At 44.0% G+C, this 20,517-nt stretch overlaps 2 protein-coding genes across 2 annotated transcripts; one reads left to right on the top strand and one right to left on the bottom strand.

Moving 5' to 3' along the window:
• Positions 1–862: 862 nt before the first annotated feature.
• lrfn5b (leucine rich repeat and fibronectin type III domain containing 5b) lies at positions 863–4,344 on the bottom strand (the record flags this gene model as incomplete). The annotated part of the gene is made up of 3 exons (XM_079290463.1): positions 863–1,200; positions 2,541–2,715; positions 3,454–4,344. 3 exons carry the CDS (start codon positions 4,342–4,344, stop codon positions 863–865), a joined length of 1,404 nt encoding a protein of 467 aa, XP_079146589.1.
• An 8,004-nt stretch (positions 4,345–12,348) lies between these two features.
• On the top strand, positions 12,349–20,300 carry LOC306793155 (methylmalonate-semialdehyde/malonate-semialdehyde dehydrogenase [acylating], mitochondrial-like). The gene is made up of 12 exons (XM_079290634.1): positions 12,349–12,486; positions 12,823–12,867; positions 14,275–14,349; positions 14,748–14,909; positions 15,064–15,142; positions 16,080–16,382; positions 16,671–16,792; positions 17,028–17,217; positions 17,317–17,498; positions 17,750–17,929; positions 19,016–19,114; positions 19,223–20,300. Exons 1-12 carry the CDS (start codon positions 12,451–12,453, stop codon positions 19,325–19,327), a joined length of 1,578 nt encoding a protein of 525 aa, XP_079146760.1. The 5' UTR covers positions 12,349–12,450; the 3' UTR covers positions 19,328–20,300.
• The last annotated feature ends 217 nt before the right edge of the window (positions 20,301–20,517 follow it).

The raw sequence follows: 20,517 nt of genomic DNA, 5'->3' as shown, positions 1-20,517 counted from the left end.
TAAATGAAAGGAGACAGAAGCAAATCACATTATCCATCTTGTTGTTTTGAAGGGATGAAATGACATGACACTCCTTTATCTCTCAGGAGCCTGTTTAACATCTGACTTGGCATAATCTTTTGTGACATTTGATTTATTTTTCTCCAGCATCTTTACTGATAAAAGATTGCTTTTAGTCGCTGGGGATGCAGGATGCCTCTTTTTTGGATTGCCGCCTCCTGAATTCAGTAGCCACTGCCAAACACCACATGTGTAGTTGGCTTTGAGTTTCTTTGGAAAAATAAGTGGTCTGTGCGGCGAATCCTCTCACATCATAGTGATTAGCACTAACTAGGGAGAGAAAGAGGGCCGAGATGAAAGAATGCTGCGTGCACCGGTGTCTCAGATGGGCATGTGCGAAAGCCTCTGATGCTTTTCGTAAAACACTGGCTGACTCTTTCATCTTCCTATCAGTCCGCGGCTTAGTGCTGACATTCGGTTTTGATTTAGTTGATTAAGCATTATCAAGGTTTTGCACATCGTATATGATACACTCCGGGGAGGAGGGGCATTATGAGTGAAAGAATAAGGAGTCAGATACAGTGCATTAGTCCGTCTTCCTTCTGGGATTAATGGACTCCACAAATAATCATGGCGACAGCCAATCCAGAACCCAAAGACTAAATATTTAGAGGGATTTAAGCAGACTATGAAGGTAAAACAAGGGTGAAGGATTTTTAATGATATGATTCCAAATCAGCTTAAGTTTATTGGCATCGATTCAGACTCAGATTTAAGCCTTGTTCACCAGCGTTATAAGAAAAAGCAGTATTTTAAGAAAAAGAGAAGCTTTGTAGTAACCCAGCAGGTCAGGTACAGCTGTTTACCTGTAAACCAGTGAATCATCATAGCTGCCGTTATATTGGATCTGAAACATGCGTATTCCAGGAATGCTCCTCTGGAAGTTAAACTTGACCAGGGCCGAGGTGGACGTGGCATCGGCAGTCACTACTTTCTTCTCCTGGATCGTCTTCGCGTTCCCCAGAGGCAACCCTCCTCCGTCTGCACCCGTCTTGGTCACTGTGGCGATATCTGATGACCCGGGGTCGGGCTCCTGCTCCGCGACCGTGTTGTTGGTGATATGAGGGAGTTTAGCGATGACCAGATCCACCGTCTGCTGCGCCTCACCTGCCGGGTTGGAGGCCACGCAGGTGAAGGAACCTGGAACACAAACAGAATAGATTATCGTCCTTCCTGATATTTATTGTGATATATAGATTAGTATTGAGGGCCACACATGCATTCAAGTTGCAATATAAACATAACTAATCGTAATTAAATAAAAATGTTGCCATTTGGGGAACTATACGAATCCCCCAGTCCTGAAAGAATTTTTCTTTTTATTTATTTTGAGCGCACAACATGAGCATCGGTTAGCTTAGCTTAGCATAGCAGAAAGACTGGGGGAAACAGCTAGCCTGGCTCAGTGCAAAAGGAACCTGCTAGCACCTCTAAAGCTCACTAATTAACATGTTATATCTTTTCTATTGAATCCAGACAACAACATGAGTGTAAAAACAACGAATGGTGGTTTTACTGGAGTTTTGAGTGTGCTCCCGGGCCAGATTAAACAAACAGATTAAACAAACTTGATATGGTTTGTTAATTAGTGAGTTTAAGAGATGCTGGAAGGTGGCTTTTGTTGTGTTTGGACAGAGTCAGGACAGCTGTTTCCCTCTGTTTACAGTCCACTAAGCGAAGCTAACTGGCTGCTGGCTGCACCGTAGCTTCATATTGAATGGACAGACATCTAACTCTCAGCAAGAAAGCAAATAAGTTGTCGATTTTAACCGTGTGATGATTTAACTGTATAGAGGTTTTCCGATACCTGAAATTCTGTATCGGCCGATACCGTGTATCCATCCGATACCAATGTGTTAAAACATGTGGTGTTGCTGTTGGTATTTATTTTCCAGGGCAAATATTGCTAAATACACAGAGATGAGACGAAGAAGCGATATGGCTCACTCGTTAGCTTCCATCATCGATTTTGGACTCGGTGATAGTATTTACCGGAGCTGAAGATTGAAGTAGCTAACGAGTCGCTTCCTTCTCATCTCATCTCTGGGACTACAGATGAAAAATAGCCTTTTGGCTAACTCTGGCACATTTGCAGAAATGTTTTTATTAATGTGCACTGTCCCGTTCAAATAAACCAATAAAATGAATCTCTGTTGAGAGTTGCACATGTGCAGTACAGATCGGTCGGGATGTGAGAATCGGGTTGCGTGTGACGCGTGTTGTTGTACTCGCCGACAAAAAACATAAAGGTGCAAGAAAGTTCCTTTTTTCAAAGTAGATCTATACGACTTAGCCAACAATGAAAGTAATTTTTTATTCCATTGTGACCTCAATCAGTGTGCAAGGCAGCACTCTTCACTCTAAACTTCACCGCCTGATGTAGACAAATACTTCAGTCCTGCAGCCTTCTGAGGACACGAGCAAACAACTCATTTTGTTCAGTCAACAACACAAGCGCAGCCCCCGGGGTGCAAACAGACCAGAGTCCTTGACGGTGCTGATGAGGATGTCCAACGTGCCGTCTGTGTGGACGGCGGCCCTGGAGGAGTTGGACATAAGGCGTCCATCAGGAGCGATCCAGTGGATAATGGGGTCGGGGTCGCCCCTGGCCTTACAGCGCAGAGTCACACTCTGACCCTCCAAGGCTCGCAGCTCCTGAAGTAGAGGAAAGGCAGTTAGTGGGAGGACTTCAGCAGAAACCGAAAAACACTGAGAAACAGTTATCTGTTGTGCTGTAAGTTTGTTTACAATATTATAATCAATGCCCTTATTGATGATGTGTTTAAAAGCTTAATTCCTTATAAATATCATCAACAATTGATCATTGTCTAGATATTGAGTTCGCATGCTCATGAAGGAAAGATAATCAATGTGACGCTACACTGCAGTGAATGTGATGGAGTCCAAGTTAAATGTAATTTCCTCTGCAATTATGCAAAAGAAGTCTGCGGAATGTAAATGAGATGATATAGCTGTAGCTGTTTGGCAAGGATTTGATCAGATAATTTTGTTTGTATGCATGAATCAAGCGCTGAACCACTCTAAGCGTTCCCTGTGTAATAAGAGCTTCACCGCGGATCCATCATAAACCTGCAAATAGCTTTATTAAAAAGGCAACTGAAAATCCTGCTGCAGAACGTCTCTAAAACCTCTCCACGGGCCACAGTTTGATTACATTTTTTAAGTAAGTCCAATATATTTTACAATATTTTGTTGGCTGAGCGGCCCAGATGAGTCCCACCAGTCTTGTAAGACTCTCCTGGCTTGCAAAGCTAATATTTGGTCTGACAGTCAAAGAAAGCATAAAGCGCCACCTCGGATTAACTGAGGCAGAAACCAATGTCTGGCTCAGAGAGTACAGTAGGGAGTGTTGTGTCAATCTGGGGGTTATACCTGAGAGTGCCTGGTGATGAGAGGAGGCTCACACAGGAACTCTTCCTCGGAAACTGTCCAGAAATAGCGTCCGGCGAGGTGTTGCGGTGTGGCACAGGTCTCCAGATCATCTTCCCTCCGCAACCTCCGCAGCCAGAGCAGCTCGCAGTTACACCTCAGCGGGTTTCCTCCGAAGCTCAACGCGAACGACATCGGCCACATTATCCCAGAAGTGGCCAGGACCCCCGCTCTTTGGAAAATTGGGTCGGGAGGAAGCTTCTGGAGCTTGTTGGAAGTCACGTCCAGCCTCTTGAGCTTCTGCAGTCCAGAGAAGGTGCCCTCTGGGATGTAGCTGAGCATGTTGTGGTCCATATTGAGAGTGTGGAGATTGGGCATCCTCTGAATGGCCACCCATGGCGCACTTTCCAAGTTGTTGTAGGATAAATCCAGCTCTTCCAGCGCCGTCAGATCATCGAAGGCCCCGATCTGGATGTGGGTGAGCTGGTTGTTGTTGAGGATGAGGTGGTGCAGCTTGGACATGCCGCTGAAGGTGTCGTTGATGATGCACGCCAGCCGGTTGCTGTCGAGGTGAAGGGCTCGTAGGTTCTCCAGGTCTTTGAAAGCGAGCGGCGCGATGGAGCCGATGGTGTTCCGAGAGAGGGTCAGGTCCACCAGCTTGGTCATGTTGGCAAAGTCTCTGCGTTTGATGTTGGTTACAAAGTTATCCCCGAGGCGCATCTCCACCGTGTGTCTGTCGATGTTCGGGGGCACAAAGAGAAGCCCCTTTTTGTCGCACAGAGTCGCCAGGTTGGGGTTAAGCACCTGGCAGACGCAGCGCTTGGGGCAGACCTGAACTTTGTGAGCCTTCACAGCCACGCCGAGGACTATCAGGTAAACCAGGAGATACTCCATTTGGCTTCTCAGTCAGGTTAATACACCTAAAGCACATCAAATCAAAAAGAGAGAAACAGAAGGTTGAATTATTCATGAAGGAGATTTTTATTTGTATCATCTTTATCAAACTGTAATTTCTGTGGTTGGCTAATCACACTTGCACTGAGAGCGCCCTCTTTAAAAAGAGAATTTGGGGAATTGCCGAACTGCTGTGTAAGGTTCAAGCTTTTCCGCTAGATTTGAAACACCATCATTGCCAGCTCACAGCTGAGATTCACAGAGAGTCCAAATTTTAAGCAGGCGAGAGAGAGTCGACGCCTGAACAAACAATAAATGCTGGGCTATCCGACATGAAACAAATTAGTCACCTGCAGACTTGAGAGTGAAACATTAATAAGTCATCTTGAATATTTTTTCTGACAGCTCTCCTTTTTAGCTCCCTGCTTCCCCGATCATACTCTTTTTGATATGATATTGCCAGTCCTTTTTATGTTTGTGGACAGAAGGATGAAAGTCTAGACCGGCAGTCCAAGGCCTCATCAGAATTCGACTGATATCTCCCATATCGCCAACAGGAGGGGATGATTGGGCCCAGTGCCTCAGCGAGGATGTGCTATGCCTTGCTATTGATTTTCTCTCTGCTGCTACTCTTACTTATGACACAGCTGAGATGGGGATAAGGAGGGATCCATTTGATGAATCCTGAGACCTTGTCAGGGATATAGCATGTCATAAAACTAAGACAGCAGAGATCAGATCGCAGCTCTGCAGGTGCACTACACAATGTACCGGAGCGAGAGTGACATTCGCTGCGATTATTCTTGGAACATTTTGGTAGAACATGCAATATTCAGCCCTCTGGGTATCCCATTACAGCACACAGAAAGGTACACCAATCCAATCAAACACAGGGAACAAGAGATCCAATCCCACAATTGTAGTAAAAATCCAAAGGCTAACCTTTAACTACAGGGGAGAACGGCTGATTTATGATTATAGCTTTTTTGTGGTCTGCTGGTAATGACTCCATTGTAGATGTCGGGTGTTAGAGTGTGCATGAAAGTCTTGCCTCAGCAAAGAGCATGCCAACTGAGTACCTATGCCTCAAAAGCCTCTGTCGCACCGGAGCTGTGACATACAACTCCCCCCCCCATGCTTTGGATGTGAGGAGGTGAGTGAAGGAAGCCTGGTGGCGTCCACTGACAACACCTATCGCAGACTTGCAAAGCAGGCAGGAGAGAGGTCGCTTTAAAATGGCCCACAATAGCAAAGGGAGGAATAATATCATTGGAGGGAGCACACCGGGTGTGACATTTTCATGAATACTGCTGATCGAGCAGCAATGAATCAATGTCTTTCTCGACCCATTTCTACACGGGACAACTTCACCGAGTCACACAAGAGCCCCGTTTTTGTGGATTGTAGTCTGGGGTGCAGTGCTGCAGAGATCTGAGCTGCTGAAAAACGGCCTGTGGAGTGACTTAAATGTTGTCAAGACGCACCTTAAAGATGGCAGACGGCTTCAGGGTCAAGCTGGGCTGCAAAGCTATGTGGTAGTGGTACCTAAGTGGAAACTACTTTACGTGTATGTGTGTGTGTGTGTGTGTGTGTGTCTCCATAATTTGCATTTAATTATGGTTGTTCCAAGGAGATTTGCATAACAGGGTGCACTCATCAGGTACATGAACAAATAACTAGATAATCAATCAATGCATTTATCAATCACGCACTTCATCTTTAAATGTCACATCCCCAGAAAATCATTATCCTCCAGGTTGAGCTGTTCATTATGGTGAGGAGACTTGGGAGGGCCACAAATAAACAAGAAAACCGGTAATCTACTGATGCATTAACCATAACCTCCTTAGTCAATCAAATATTCGTTTACTACCTCTGAGCAGGTCTTTTCCCCCTCCGAGGACAGAACAGACTGACAGCTCACACCCACACACGCACACCGGTGGGTGGATTTGTGCCTAATAGAGGAAGCTCACTACACAACAACCCCCAGCAAAGGAGACATTCATGTGCAGCAGCAGTATACTGTAGCAGAGGATATCTATGGTCTCCCTGGGGCCGCATTCGCCAAGAAAAGCCTTATGCAGCACACTGCATGCCAGGCGTCCAGTGAGGTAATGGGGGATATGTTCTCAGATGGTCTCACTTATGCTGGAGCTCATGTGAGAAAGCCTTCTGCAATCCACGTCTGGGAAGGGAACCAGGGAAAGCAGCCCTGTTGAGGGGAAGTTAACGAGATGCAGTCTGCTCGGTGTGCCTCCCTCCACGCAGGTCGACGCGATGGCACATGGCAGCGTCTCGGCATTGTCTCACCTGGGTTCCTCTGGGAGAAGCCGCCGGGCGTCTGCTACCACATGAAATAAGGTCTGTTGGGTCATGGAAGTAAACTGATGCGGCAACATGATGGTAAAATGATACCGACAAAGCAGTGAAATATATAGGTCCTCGGCCTGCTCGCTTTATGAGACCAAATGGAGCTGCTGCAGCAGCTGAAGAGGATCATATTCTGTCTGAGCTGATAGAAATTCTGTTTTGTCGGGTAAATGCTCGTGTAGCCCCGAGTCCAAACATCCTGACCAAACACTGATGCCGTTAACCGTCGAACCAACACATCTGTGTTTGTGAATGAGGGCGTGTGCTGTGACACCCTTTTCCTACACAGTCTGCCAATGTTAGAATGCGATAGCTCTTGGGTGACAGCCTTGATGCCATGGCAACACAGGAAATGTCAGTTTTGGGTGAGATGTAATCAGTGGCTCATTTTCAGATCACCTCATAATATTTCGAACAAAGAGTCCTCGACAATCGAGGTTCTGTTTGAAGGCCAGAGCCGACTCATTGTACCATCTATGACTCTGTGGTGATGAGAGGCAGGGAGACCGTGCACTCAGTTCATTTTGTATTAGATTCAGTGTTTGGAGTGACTGAATCATTACCGTTCTCCCAATCTTGCGCGTAATAAAAACCTAAATGACTCGATGTAGCACTCTGATGTAGTTGAAATTATTTCTCAGTCTGACAGGCTTGTGCGTGTGTGTGTGTGTGTGTGTGTGTGTCAGGGGTATAGCATACTAAGCAGACCCAACTGCATCAATAGAAGTGCTGTTCATCAGCATTTACAACCCCCCCCCCCCCCCCCCCCTTGTATTTCCAAATGTTTTCCTTCACACACTCGCACAGGAAATTCAGTGATACCTTGATACGCTGGCTATCTCCTCACCGGAGCATCAGTCCAACAAAATAAACAAACAAGCACAGAAAACACTCTTCATGTTCTAGATTCTGTCTTGTGTTGCAGCGGGAGGCCAAACTGAAATGCCGATCACTGACTTTGGATCTTAATTCTTGCACCGTTGTGACGTACCCTCGATGTGTGGGGCTTATGAACTGGTATTTTCTTCCGGAAAGAGCGATGCACAACCTGTGAACGCCACCTCTGAATACCAATATGGCCTCCTCAAGTGAATATCCCCCACAGTACGGGCCCACACGTCTGTGGACTGTCAAATTGGCCAATTCCCAAGTGCAGAGTAGGGTGCAAGTGTAAGAAAAAACTAAATCTTAACCTCTCTTTCATTCATGTTAGTGTCTAAATGTGGGGAAATAAGGACAGCCAACGTGAAGTCACGATCACTCTATTGACTAATTTTCCCGCTTTCAGAGACACTCAGGATCCTGTGTTTTCTACCACACACAGCAACAAAATGGTTAAATAATGCATAATCTTCCCTCTCCTTGTTGTGTTGTGTAATCAAAAAGCAACCTTCCCGTATACACAACATGTGGACCAGGTGTGTGTGTGCATGCAAGTTTGTGACTGTCAAATAACCTCAGGTGGTTCGGCTCTTAATGAAAGCCCTCCTTCAGCAGACACAACCTCGCATTTTGTGGCGAGTAAAAATTAGGGTCAGCGAATGCAGAGCTGGTCTGCAGAAACAGCCTCGCCGCTGGAGGAAGCACACACATCACTCCTCGGCGAAAGGTAGCAGCACACGAGCTACATCACCGAGTGCATTGACAGCAGGAGCAAATAGAAGCAGCAAAATGAGGCGTGGGCCTGATTTTTACTGGTGTTACCATGTTGCCTCAGGCACTCATGAATAATAAGATATATGTGATAACTAACACTCGATAAAAGACGACAGCTATACCTCACCCTGTTGTAAAACAAATCATCACATTTTCACCTGTCTTCATCAGTCACCTGGCAACACGTCCCCCCACACACTCATCCTATTATCAATTTTGTTACTTAGCCTAATTTAGACTTCATCACACCTTAATGGCTGATGTGCACTTTGCATATCAGCAGGGGTTTAACCAGAGCAGATCACTGGATCCTCTGTGCTGATGAAATAGGCTCCACAAGAAAACAAAGAAGCATCTCACATCTGAATTCAGTCTTATCCTGCACCTCAGAGAGCGGGCTGAATAATGGCCACATTAGGGAGGATTCTCAGTTTCACCTGTGGGGAGAGAAAACAGCACAGAATGCAGCCCAAGCGCACACTAAAAATAAAATTAATATCTGACGGCGTTTCTAGGTAATTGAGGGGATTTTTTTTGACCTTGCGGTACAGGTCCTGGGCTGGTGGGTTACAGCCACAACCCTTGTCACAAGGGAGCATCTCAACCCTTTCCAGATGGGTCCTGGGAGAAGTACTTCAAGTCAACACTGCACCTCTTCAAAGACAGTTTACCCAAAAGAGTTCAGACTCGAGAGTCCACAATTCCCAGCCTGTAAATGATTGAATTTACCTTGCAGATGAAACATCAAGCCAAGTCAGAGGAGGGTGTGTTTGAGCTTATTTCCTCCCAGGAGGGCTGAGAGCATCCTGACAGCGGCTCGCCTAAAATGGGACCGACGGTGCCTCTCGGAGATAATTCAGGTGTCCCGAAAGAACGCGTCTTGGCGCCTATAACATGTGACGGCCTGCGAAACCAGCGATGCCCTTCAAGAAATACATGACCAGCATGTAGAGGACGACTCCTCTGTGATCCGCTCGCACCGGAGATATGTAACTCAGCTCCCCACTTTCGTGAAGAAAAAAAAAAGAAGAAGAATACTGGAAAACGCAACCCGAAGGGGTCCCGGTGTGGCTGTGAGGCTGCAGCTGTGCAGGGGGGATTCGCCTCTACTGCGCATCCGCCTGTATATGCACCTCCAGAAGAGAAAACGCCTTTTGTAGCGACAGGCTGTTTAATACAGCGCTGTGAGTGACTGGTGCCGTGCGGAATCCAGCCAGATGTTCGTATCGCTTTCACTGGCTTTTGCTGGCGACGCAGGGCTCAGTGCGAGTTAATCCAGATTGACTGCCATAATATGAGCCCCCCCCCCCTCCTCCTCCTTCTGCCCCCGGACTTCTGTCAACCACCGACCTGGCTCCATTTCTGACCAGAGGTGCTGTGCTCGGAATGGTAATCAGCGCGCTCCGAGCTGCACAGAGACCATTTGTGTGCATAGACAGATGCAGTGCCTCCCAGCCTATCTCTCACAGGCAGGCATCATAATGTGTTCATGTAGTTTGAGCTGTACTGCACGAAACGCAGTAGGTTTATAATATTCTCTAGAAATGTTATAACAAACAGATGAATAGATTCAAACACACAGGAGATGAAAAATGCAATAACTAGACCCTAAACGAGACTGTTATTGAAAATCCATCCACTCCTTTAGTTAAGACCTGGGGTGAACAGCAGGCCAACATCTGTAACGCCAAATAGCAGCTATAGTTTAACAGTCCTGCATGTAGATTATTGGCAAAACGGTGTTGTGTTGGCTGAAACTGAAAGCCCTGGCTCCCTGTGGGTCTTCTTGGCACTCAACCCATCACTATCTGATGCAATGATCCTTTTGCCTTTTATGCAAGTTGGCAAATGAGCCCATATGTGCAGCATAAGTCTATAGAATAGAATAGAAAAGTACTTTATTCATCCCCAAGGGGAAATTTGTCTGTGGCAGCAGCAAACAGGGTTACACAATAAAATAAAAATATTGGGTATGGAAAATGCACACTGTATACAATATAATAAATACTATTACTATTACAGTACAAGGAGACTTGGACTCGCAGACTCAGTGTGTTTTTTTATTCCGGAGAACGACACTGCTCCCGGGCCTCCTGCACTGTGAAATGGGTGCTTGTTGTCATCCACAATTACCCTGAGGATCTCTCCTTCAGATCAATAGCACCATCCAGTTTCAACATATCCACTTGAGATCAATAGAAATATCCTAAGTGGTTTATGGTTATCCTGAATTGAAACGGGTAGAGCTATTGAAACTGTTTTGCATACTGTGCCGTGCGTGCACAAATATTTATGTATGAAAAAGTGTTGCACTCATGTTGGCTATATACCTGCACAAGAAACCTAGTATAACGACGACAACAACAAGCATTTTGCTGGTGGGAAGTGTTAATGTCAAGGCCTGCATGTGGCCTCCTGTGACTCATCCGAGTCATCATGAGCAGTTGGTGATATGAAATGACACTGACATGTCTTGGTTTTTGCTGCACTCCTTTACTATTGTGATTCATGTCAGGCGCTCTCTTTCTCTGTCACTGACGCATGTCATCCAGCAAGCGCTGGTAGGCGAGGCCGTCCGCCCGTTCACCTGTCTGGCTCTTTTTTTCCAAGAACAGGCCCGTGCTGTCCCGCGGAGGGTCAGCGATGCTGCGACTCCACGGGGTCTCTGTGATCCCAAGCAGCTCACGCACGCGAGCACTGATGACCTGCGGGGGCACACAGCAGGGTGCAGTCCTTTGATAAAGGGTGTGTTTACACAGTATCTCACCTTCACTTCATAAGGTAGTCCCACTGAGAGGGAGAGTCTTTCCAGGAGATCTCAGCAAGATTGTGGCATCATGGGAGGAAAGGTTCCAAGTGTTCACTCCCAAAACCAAACGCATCAAAGTACGTCTGGGCTAACAGTAAATCTCGACTAAATAGAGCAAAGACAATCCTGACAAAGTCTGTCTGTCTCGAGTTATTTCATTATCAGTTTACTCACTAAGAGAGACGAGTTAATCCTATTTTTCTGGTTTGACGCTTGTACAGTAAAGCAGAGCTGAATACATGAACTCGCTTTTAGCCAATTTAGTTCTGACCTCAGGGATGGATAAGAAAAACAGTTGCTTTAACGTGTTAGTAAGCCTGTTGAAACTGCCTTGAACATTGTGTGAGCCTCCAGCTTTGATATGTAAACAAGTCTGTCTCCATAATAACACCAATCTCTTCTGAAGGTTAGAATAAATAATAATAATACCTTCATATCTTCAAAATCTGTGATTCCAAGTCTTGGCAAGTAGATGCAATTCACATAAATGAGCTTTCTTCCAGTGATTAAGTTCTCTGTGAAACATGCCTACGAGAGAAATGTATAATAATGAGGTTAGAGCTTTGAAAAAACAAAATAGTATCGTATGAAAGCAGACAGGCACAGGTCCTGTAACGGTTAACGTTATACCTGTTTAGTCAGGTGCATGTTAACCTACTTTGTATTGTGGAAATCCTAAAGACTCAATCCATTGTTCAACATCCTCACAACTCCAACACAGGAACTCCATGTTGTCTGTAGACATGTTGCTATGGAAACTGTTGCCTGCAACTAGGTATTGATTCTGATTCTGATAAGTGTTTCCCTCACTGTCCAGTCATACAATATTTAGTAATATTTCGTTGTTTTAATTATTATTGTTGTAAGGAATCTAGGCAACATCTCTGGCTTTAAACTTCAGGAAGAAGTTAAAAAAAAATCTTTAATACGACTCCAGTTTAGTGTTTATGCAAACAGCCAATCAGCTTCTTGCAATGTAGGGTGGTTGGTAGATCCCGCGCAGTGATTGGCCGTTATAATCAGGTCTGTCCCGCCCACACCAACGCGGAAACCGCAAATGGTGTCACGCGCAGCTTTCACAGATCAACAAACCATGTGCGCCGCTGTTACGCAATAACACCCACACCGACAGCGTCCTTGTAGCTCTGTTGAAGCGCAGCACCGCCTCCGTCCTCTGCTAGCTGAACTTCTAGTTGCTCTCTGGGTGTCTTTTGGGGTCGGGTTGAAGAAGCTTTTGGAGCAGGAAAAGAGAAACTCAACACACCATAATGGCAGCAATTCTCCGGTCCCTTGTGAACAAGAAGGTAAGACAAACAACACGCTCGTGTTTTACACGACAGTTGCTTTTGTTGCACGTGTATGCAACTCAAGATAGCTAACAACCTCAGCTGATAGCTAACAACCTCAGCTGCTAGCTAACAAAGTCGTTAGCTAAACAAACACGTTGCACACAGTCCATCCCTACGTTACAAACATTTAAAAGTACAAGTTTAGTGCACGTTAAGTTAGGTAAGTACGGGTTTAGGGGCAGGTTTTATATATTGTATTTGCATGGCATGGCTGTTATTCATTAACCTTAGACCTTGGACATTCAGTTAAATATGAATTGAAGTTGACTAATGGTGTCTTAATTATTGCAGGTGTCCCTCCAGCTGGGTCGCATGTGTTACTCGTCATCCTCCGCGGTAAGAGCCCCCACTGACACGCTTTCATAACTCACCAGTCAATGAATGAATGAATGAATGCATGCTAAGTCCTCAAACTGATTCCCATGTGCCACATTGTGTTGCATAATGCCATTAAAAGGTTAACACGTGTTTTTATTTTGTCCCGATGATGTAAGGAAAGTGTGTTTTATTGAAATAAACATTCAAATGTTTTTGTGCCATGAAACTACAAATAGAGCTCACAAACATCCTGTTTTCTTCTGTCATATTATCACTAAGACGGACTGAATTGTATGTTTAATACAATATCAATATTTAATGTTATTTAACATAAACATTTTTTTATTAGGATCACTTACATTTGTGGCCTGGGTATGTACCAAGTGGGATATTTTACAATTGGTTTGAAAATTAAGCTTTTCAGCATTGTTTCTTTCAATGTCACGAAGAGACTGTTTTAAAATACCTCAATTGCAGATTGAGGTACTTCTTGTTACTTATCATATTTTCCAAGAACGATATATCTACGATAAACTAATGGCTGATTGTACTGGTCATTCGTCCAGCTCTAGGTTAAGATAAGATAATCCTTTATTAGTACCGCAGTGGGGAAATTTACAGGATTACAGCAGCGTAGTGGAAACAAGATCAAACAAGTATTATAAATAAGTAATAGACGAAAGAATATTAACAAAGTTAAAAATCCACAATTACTAAAAATATTATAAATATATACAGACATCAGAGGTCTCCAGATTTTGATTGTTTTTCAACTGGAAATTATTTAATTTGACAAAAATCTCTGAAGTCTTTCAGGTTTCAGAATGAAAAGATTGTGACAGAAACGCCACTTAAACCTGCAAGTAGACATTTTGTTGAGGCACATTTAAGCATGTTTAAAGCACGAAGAGTTCCCAGTAGCAGTGCATACTTATTGTCAGATGGACAACATTCTGAACTCTTTGTAGAAGTTGCACTTTGACTCGTTGCATACTCATTACCTATGCCCATACCACACACCAACCACATGCAGCACGTGTACCATGCACTAAACTTAGACTCCGACTCAGGAAACAACTTCACAAAGAAAGCTCAACAACACGCTCAAAAGAGTGTTTTAATAGCAGTATGCATACTGACTTATTTGAGTGCACGTAATTCTTTTACTGTGTCAGTGCGTATACTTTATATACTCAAAAACATGCTTAGAATAAGTCTGTATTATGGGATTGGGAGTTGGCTGCGGTACATTAGAAATCTGTGATCAGGAGGACTTAAATTTAAAGTCGACAGTAAAGGGATCTAAAACGACTGCTTTAGCCGGTCACTGTATACGTTGTTGTGATGGATAGATGCCCTTATGAACTCAGGCATGATGTAACCAGACAGGAAGGGATTTAACCATATGCCTCTGTGATCCTCTAGCCCACCACCAAGCTGTTCATCGATGGCAAGTTTGTTGAGTCAAACACCTCCGAATGGCTCGACATTCACAACCCTGTAAGTATTCATAGATGAATTATATCCAGCCTGCAGTAACCAGATCTTTACTAAAGGCTGGCTGCAAATAACCAGTACAACTTTATAGTAGTAACTCACTGTATGAACACTAGGGAGGGGGAAATAAAGTGCCAATTTCTAAGAGAGTCTACACAGCCAGTCATGTTTCATGAAGTCCAGCCTTGCTGTAGTTAAGCTTGTTACGCATAAGCCTTTAGAAAGCAAGTGAAAAGCAGTGATGGATGATTATAGCATATATACGTCAGATGAAATATCAAACCTGTAAAGGATAGAAAACAACCATGGGGTTGTTAATATTGATTAATTAATTCTCATGCCGTAATGACTTCTCTTGCTCAGTCAACTTGTCTGTGTCTTGACTGTCTCTTGCTCCTCAGGCCACTAATGAGGTGGTAGGACGTGTTCCCATAGCTACCCAGGAGGAGATGCTGGCAGCGGTGGACTCCTGCTCCAGAGCCTATCGGCCCTGGTCCGAGACCTCCATCCTCAGTCGGCAGCAGGTCTTCCTGCGCTACCAGCAGCTCATCAAGGAGAACATTGTACGGAAATGTGTCGCATGCTTTTCTTTGTTTTTCATCTTTCCCAATTGGGTTTCCATTTTAAGATTACCAATTTAGAGAGCAAGGAAATTGTCACATTTGTTTTTCCTTCACGGATGTCTTGAATTAATCATTCTTCCTCTTCATATTTCAGAAAGAACTGTCGAAACTGATCACCCTGGAGCAGGGCAAAACTCTTGCCGATGCAGAGGGAGATGTCTTCAGAGGACTTCGTAAGTAAAGCGTCGGCTTCCCAGTGTGCTATTAGGTTTAGTTAATCCTGATTAGATTAGAGTGCCGGTGAATATATAGCGGAGATCAAATTCCCCCGTTGAAACTGTCGTCTATAGTATCTGTATCTCCTGATGAATAGTCTGTATCTTTGGCAGCCCTTTGCCTGGAGGGAAGTTTGGTACTAAGTGGCTGCACGTTGTCAATTGTTTGCGCGTAACCAGACACTTCCTGCGAACGCAACTTAAACTTTGAAATGAATAATGAAGCAAGGCTTCTGTTTTGGTCACGTTGACATATAGAAGCTTAAACTGCTTTTCAGGAAGCTTTCACAGTGTCCAATTATACGAAAACAAGGGTCAAGGAAACGGTGTCCCTGCAGCATCACATTGTTAAGACCTGATGTTAAAGTGTGACTAGCTAGTATCTTTTTATGTAAAGCACTCTGGAGGCTCTGCTGTTAGTGGCATGCTATATAAAGATAATTATGCAGTTCCCCTCATTAAGGTGCACTTTGGCAGACCTGCAGCAACAAGAATCCTGTTGAGAAATGAAACAAGCCATGCACACTTGCAAATAACGGAAGATGTGTTTTGGTTATGGCAAGACAGAGCTGCCAGGGTATTTCTTTCTACTTGGTGCAGCTCCCAGTTTTGGGATGCCCGAGTTATTCTGGCATGCTAACTTTTAACTTATCAGCTGAAAGACAGGCTACATGAGCAGGCGTGCTGCTCATGTAGAGTTCACTGATAGGGAAAATAGATCAGTTAACAGTTAGTTTTTATTGTTAAGTCAGAGAAGAAGTACAAACTGCATCATGCTTTGTAATGTAGACATTAAATTACCTCATCTTAAATAACTTATATTCAGTTTGTGTGCCTCCCATCGCTGCACTATTATTGGTTTACATCATCTTTTCTCTTCATCGTCACCCCCCAGAGGTGGTTGAGCATGCCTGCAGCATCCCGTCCCTCATGCTGGGGGAGACGTTGCCTTCCGTCGCCCGGGACATAGACACTTACACCTACCGCCTGCCCATCGGAGTGTGTGCCGGTATCGCCCCGTTTAACTTCCCCGCCATGATTCCTCTGTGGATGTTCCCCATCGGCATGGTGTGTGGCAACACCTACCTGATGAAGCCCTCCGAGCGGGTCCCAGGGTGCACCATGCTCCTGGCCAAATTGCTCCAGGACTCCGGAGCACCAGATGGCACACTCAACATCATTCACGGCCAGCATGGAGGTGAGTGTGTGTCTCCCTCTTCATTCAGAAGCACACAATCTGTGTGTGTAATAACCAATGGCAAAAAGTACACGGGTGATTCAAACACGAATCATATACCTCCTGGCAATATGTAGATGGGGAATTTCCATAAAATGTGCAGGCCTATATCTGTAAGTAATTCATGAGTGTTTGAGGAAAGAGGGTTTGGATCTCTGTATTCGAGGCCTTTGTGCTCTCATATTGCCTTACGGGTGCAGCAGCATGAAGAACGGAGGATTTACAGTATCCGTTTGCATCTTTGTGTAGCGGTGAACTTCATCTGTGACCACCCGGCCATCAAAGCCATCAGCTTTGTGGGCTCCAACACGGCTGGAGAGCACATCTACGAGCGGGGATCCAAAAACGGCAAGAGGGTGCAGTCCAACATGGTACACCAGAACTCACAGTACACCGTTTAACATCCTCAGATCAAATGCACTGTTCTTACAGTCTGCATTATCAGTCTCGTGAAGCTGTTATTTGCCATGATAACCCACTTATTGGAGCAAATCTCAGTGCTTAACTGTCAATCACGGATGTTTGTAACATGTGTGATGAGCTCCGTGCTACTTTCTAACTGGAGAGAAACCCTACAGAGCCGTGTCCTACATTTTTCATTTTCAGGGTGCCAAGAACCATGGCGTGGTGATGCCTGATGCCAACAAAGAGAACACCATCAACCAGCTCGTGGGTGCAGCCTTCGGAGCAGCTGGCCAGCGCTGTATGGCTCTCTCCACTGCTATTTTTGTCGGGAAGTCTCGTGAATGGCTCCCAGAGCTGGTGGAGCGCTCCAGATCCCTGCGTGTCAACGCAGGTAACTTCAATGTTAACTGTGTCAACACAAATTAAAAAGTCTTTGCGAAACATTTTGATATTAAGAGTTTTTGATATAATGCACGTATGTGTCCTGAAGGCGATCAGCCTGGGGCAGATGTGGGTCCCCTGATCTCCCCTGAAGCCAAGGCCAGGGTGGAGTATTTGATCCAGAGTGGGGTGGATGAGGGCGCCAAGATTCTGCTGGACGGGAGAAACGTCAACGTCAAAGGATATGAAAATGGGAACTTTGTAGGACCCACCATACTGAGCAGCGTTGACGTGAGATTTGGCCTTTTTTCAGTTTCTAAAAAGTCTTAATATGATACAATACAGGTGATATGTTAAAATATTTTAGGGAAAGAGTTTGCTTGTTTAACGGGAGCCTAAAGCCTTTGTGAAATGTGCTTCTTCCCAGTCATCTCTGTGTATTGATATAACCTCATAAAGTGTGTACATACTGGTAATGATGCCTTGTGGAGTTTTTGTTGCAGATGAAACTCTTAATGTGATCGTTCTGCTGATCTTTCCAGCCGGGCATGAAGTGTTACAAAGAGGAGATCTTTGGACCGGTGCTCGTCGTCCTGGAGGCTGACGATCTTGACGAAGCCATTTCTTTAATCAACAGTAACCCCTACGGCAACGGCACCGCCATCTTCACCACCAATGGAGCCACAGCGCGCAAATACACACATGAGGTGGACGTTGGCCAGGTGAGACGATTTTACGAGGACTGAATAAAAGGACACCGGAGATTGTTCGTCAATTTAAACACTATTCCCTGAACAGAGCTCTGTCGGGGTTTAAAAAAAAGGTCACATTTTGCCTTATTTTGGGCCTCAGTGTTTTGTCACCTGTGTGAGTTCACAGTTTGGTGTCTGAGGGAAACGGACAGACTTCATGTGAAGTGTGAATATTTATCATAGCAACTTGATGGCTCAAAGGAATGGTGCTATAAAGTATTCATGAAAGTGAAACTCCTCGCTCAGATTTTTCCTGCATAATTTTAACAGTTCATCCTTGTTTCACGCTTATTGTCTGCGCCATTAAAGAATAGGTTCACAACATTTAAAGTCAATCTTTAAATGTCTGTGCATTGAAATAGTTTTTATTGGCTGTAATAAATCCTCCCCATCGCTTCTTTTTTTTTTTTTTTTTTTAAAGGCGTGTTTGAAAGGGATTTTATAAGGGCCAGTGAGAACAGGAGAAAGAATTACATGAACCCAGCCTTTAACTTCAAGAAATTGTCTTTTACTCAGTATTTGCTTTTTTTTCCAGTCGGGAATCGGCACATTATGTCAGTTATCGCCTCCCAATAAATAGAGATGTCAGACTCAGAATTGGTTTATTGGTTGTTTGCACATACAAGGAGTTCATTATTATTATTATTATTGCACTGCATTTATTGTTACGCACCATAACAATAAACGCAGTGCAATAATGTAATGCATAATTTTAAAATAATTAGAAAATATAGAATATAATAAACAAAAAATTAAGAATATGTTAAGTTGAAGAGTTGTGCAGGGATATGTAAATGTCTGTAATTGTCCTGAGGGTGTAAGAGTCAGTCAGTGGGGGCCCCGAGTAGGAATTACTATAAAAAATAAGTGGAAAAGGGGCTTGATTACCATGAATGTCATTTAAAAGCTGAAAAATACAATGGTGTGGTTAAATTCATATCAACTATTAATGTATTTATTGAATTGGCAGAAAACATGCTATATTGTGATATGAACGGACATATATTGTGATAGTTATATATCTCCCATCCCTCATGTATTTATGCATTTGTACAGATTGGCGTGAACGTGCCCATCCCCGTCCCCCTCCCCATGTTCTCCTTCACTGGCTCCAGAGGCTCCTTCAGAGGAGACACCAACTTCTACGGAAAGCAGGTAAATAACAAAAAGCGGTTTGTCATCATAAAAATACTCTGCATCAAGATACAACTACAAACTTGTGAACTTGGGTAGCTGACACTGCAGTTGTCTCTTCACCACCAGGGCATCCAGTTCTACACTCAGATCAAGACTGTGACCTCACAGTGGAAGGCTGAGGACTCCACTCTGACGGGCCCAGCTGTGACCATGCCCACCATGGGACGCTAATCTGACAGCACATCCAGCGTAACATTGAGAGACGCCTCATATGCCTTAAGATGAAGACCATGGAGGGAAATGGGGGGGGAAAAGGCTAGATGTCCTTTTTTTTTTAGTTTTTTTTTTTTTAGATATATTCACACTGGGGGTTATTAGTTGGTGTTTTTTTTTTTTTAACTTCATCCATCCTTAACAATGTTGTTGCACGAACAAATGCAAATTTCACATCATTTGGAGACTCGGGAGATGAGCTGGACTGATGCAATGAATGGCGCCGTGAGTCTCTTCATGGGTTTCTTGTGTTTTGTACCCGTTTTCTCCGGTTGATGTCCTGACCGGGTGGACTATGGATGTAATCACGCTCTGTTATTTTCATGATCAGTACTATACTCTGGTGTCATCTTTCTTTAAACCTACAGTATAATTCAAAAGGATCAGGGATTCTGCCTTTTTGAAGCAATGACCCCAAATGTCTTCCACCATTATCCCGTGTTTTTTTTTAGCTTGTTCTGTTTGTCAGAGCGTTGTGTAGATACTTGGAAAGAAGATGTAAATGGAGCAAATGCTACATTAGAACAAAAGAGCACACCTTTTCTCTGTTCTTCTGTTAAATCTGAAATGATGGTTTTAGTTCTTGTACCTCTAAATGTATTGTATCCTACTGTCCTAAATGTATTGTATCCTACTGTCCAGTGTTGAGACTAACGTGTGGTGTCTGTATGTCAGAGAGAGGTTCAAGGGTTTTGTATTGTCGGGAGAGATCTTTTTATTCTGATCATGGATGGTGTAAGAGGTAAATTGCTGTGCTTTACATGACATCTGACATTCTCTATAAACCATTATAATGAAACGTGTTGGAAATATTTTCATTCAAATGATATGAGCTACATCAAATTTTGTCACCTAGAGTCTATTTGTGGTTGAAAGATTGAAAGGTTAAGAGATCAAGGTAGTTGTAGTTTGCAGTTTGAATAAACTAATTTTGACTAAATTCAGTTGAAATGATCCTCTGGTTCTGTTGCTGTTCTATGTATTATTCATTACACACGAAGCCAACACATTGGTATGCTGGGGTAAAGATATAAATGTCTAACTTCACAGACGAGAAGTAGTTGGTAATGTTTGGACTTGTGGTTCATCAATACACAGCCTGTAATTTAGCTGTAAGAGACTCAAAATACTGTTCATTAACAGAACAG

This window comes from Melanostigma gelatinosum (assembly GCF_949748355.1).
Source record: "Melanostigma gelatinosum genome assembly, chromosome: 19".
NCBI lineage: Eukaryota > Metazoa > Chordata > Actinopteri > Perciformes > Zoarcidae > Melanostigma > Melanostigma gelatinosum.
This window is presented reverse-complemented; position numbering and strand designations above follow the sequence as displayed.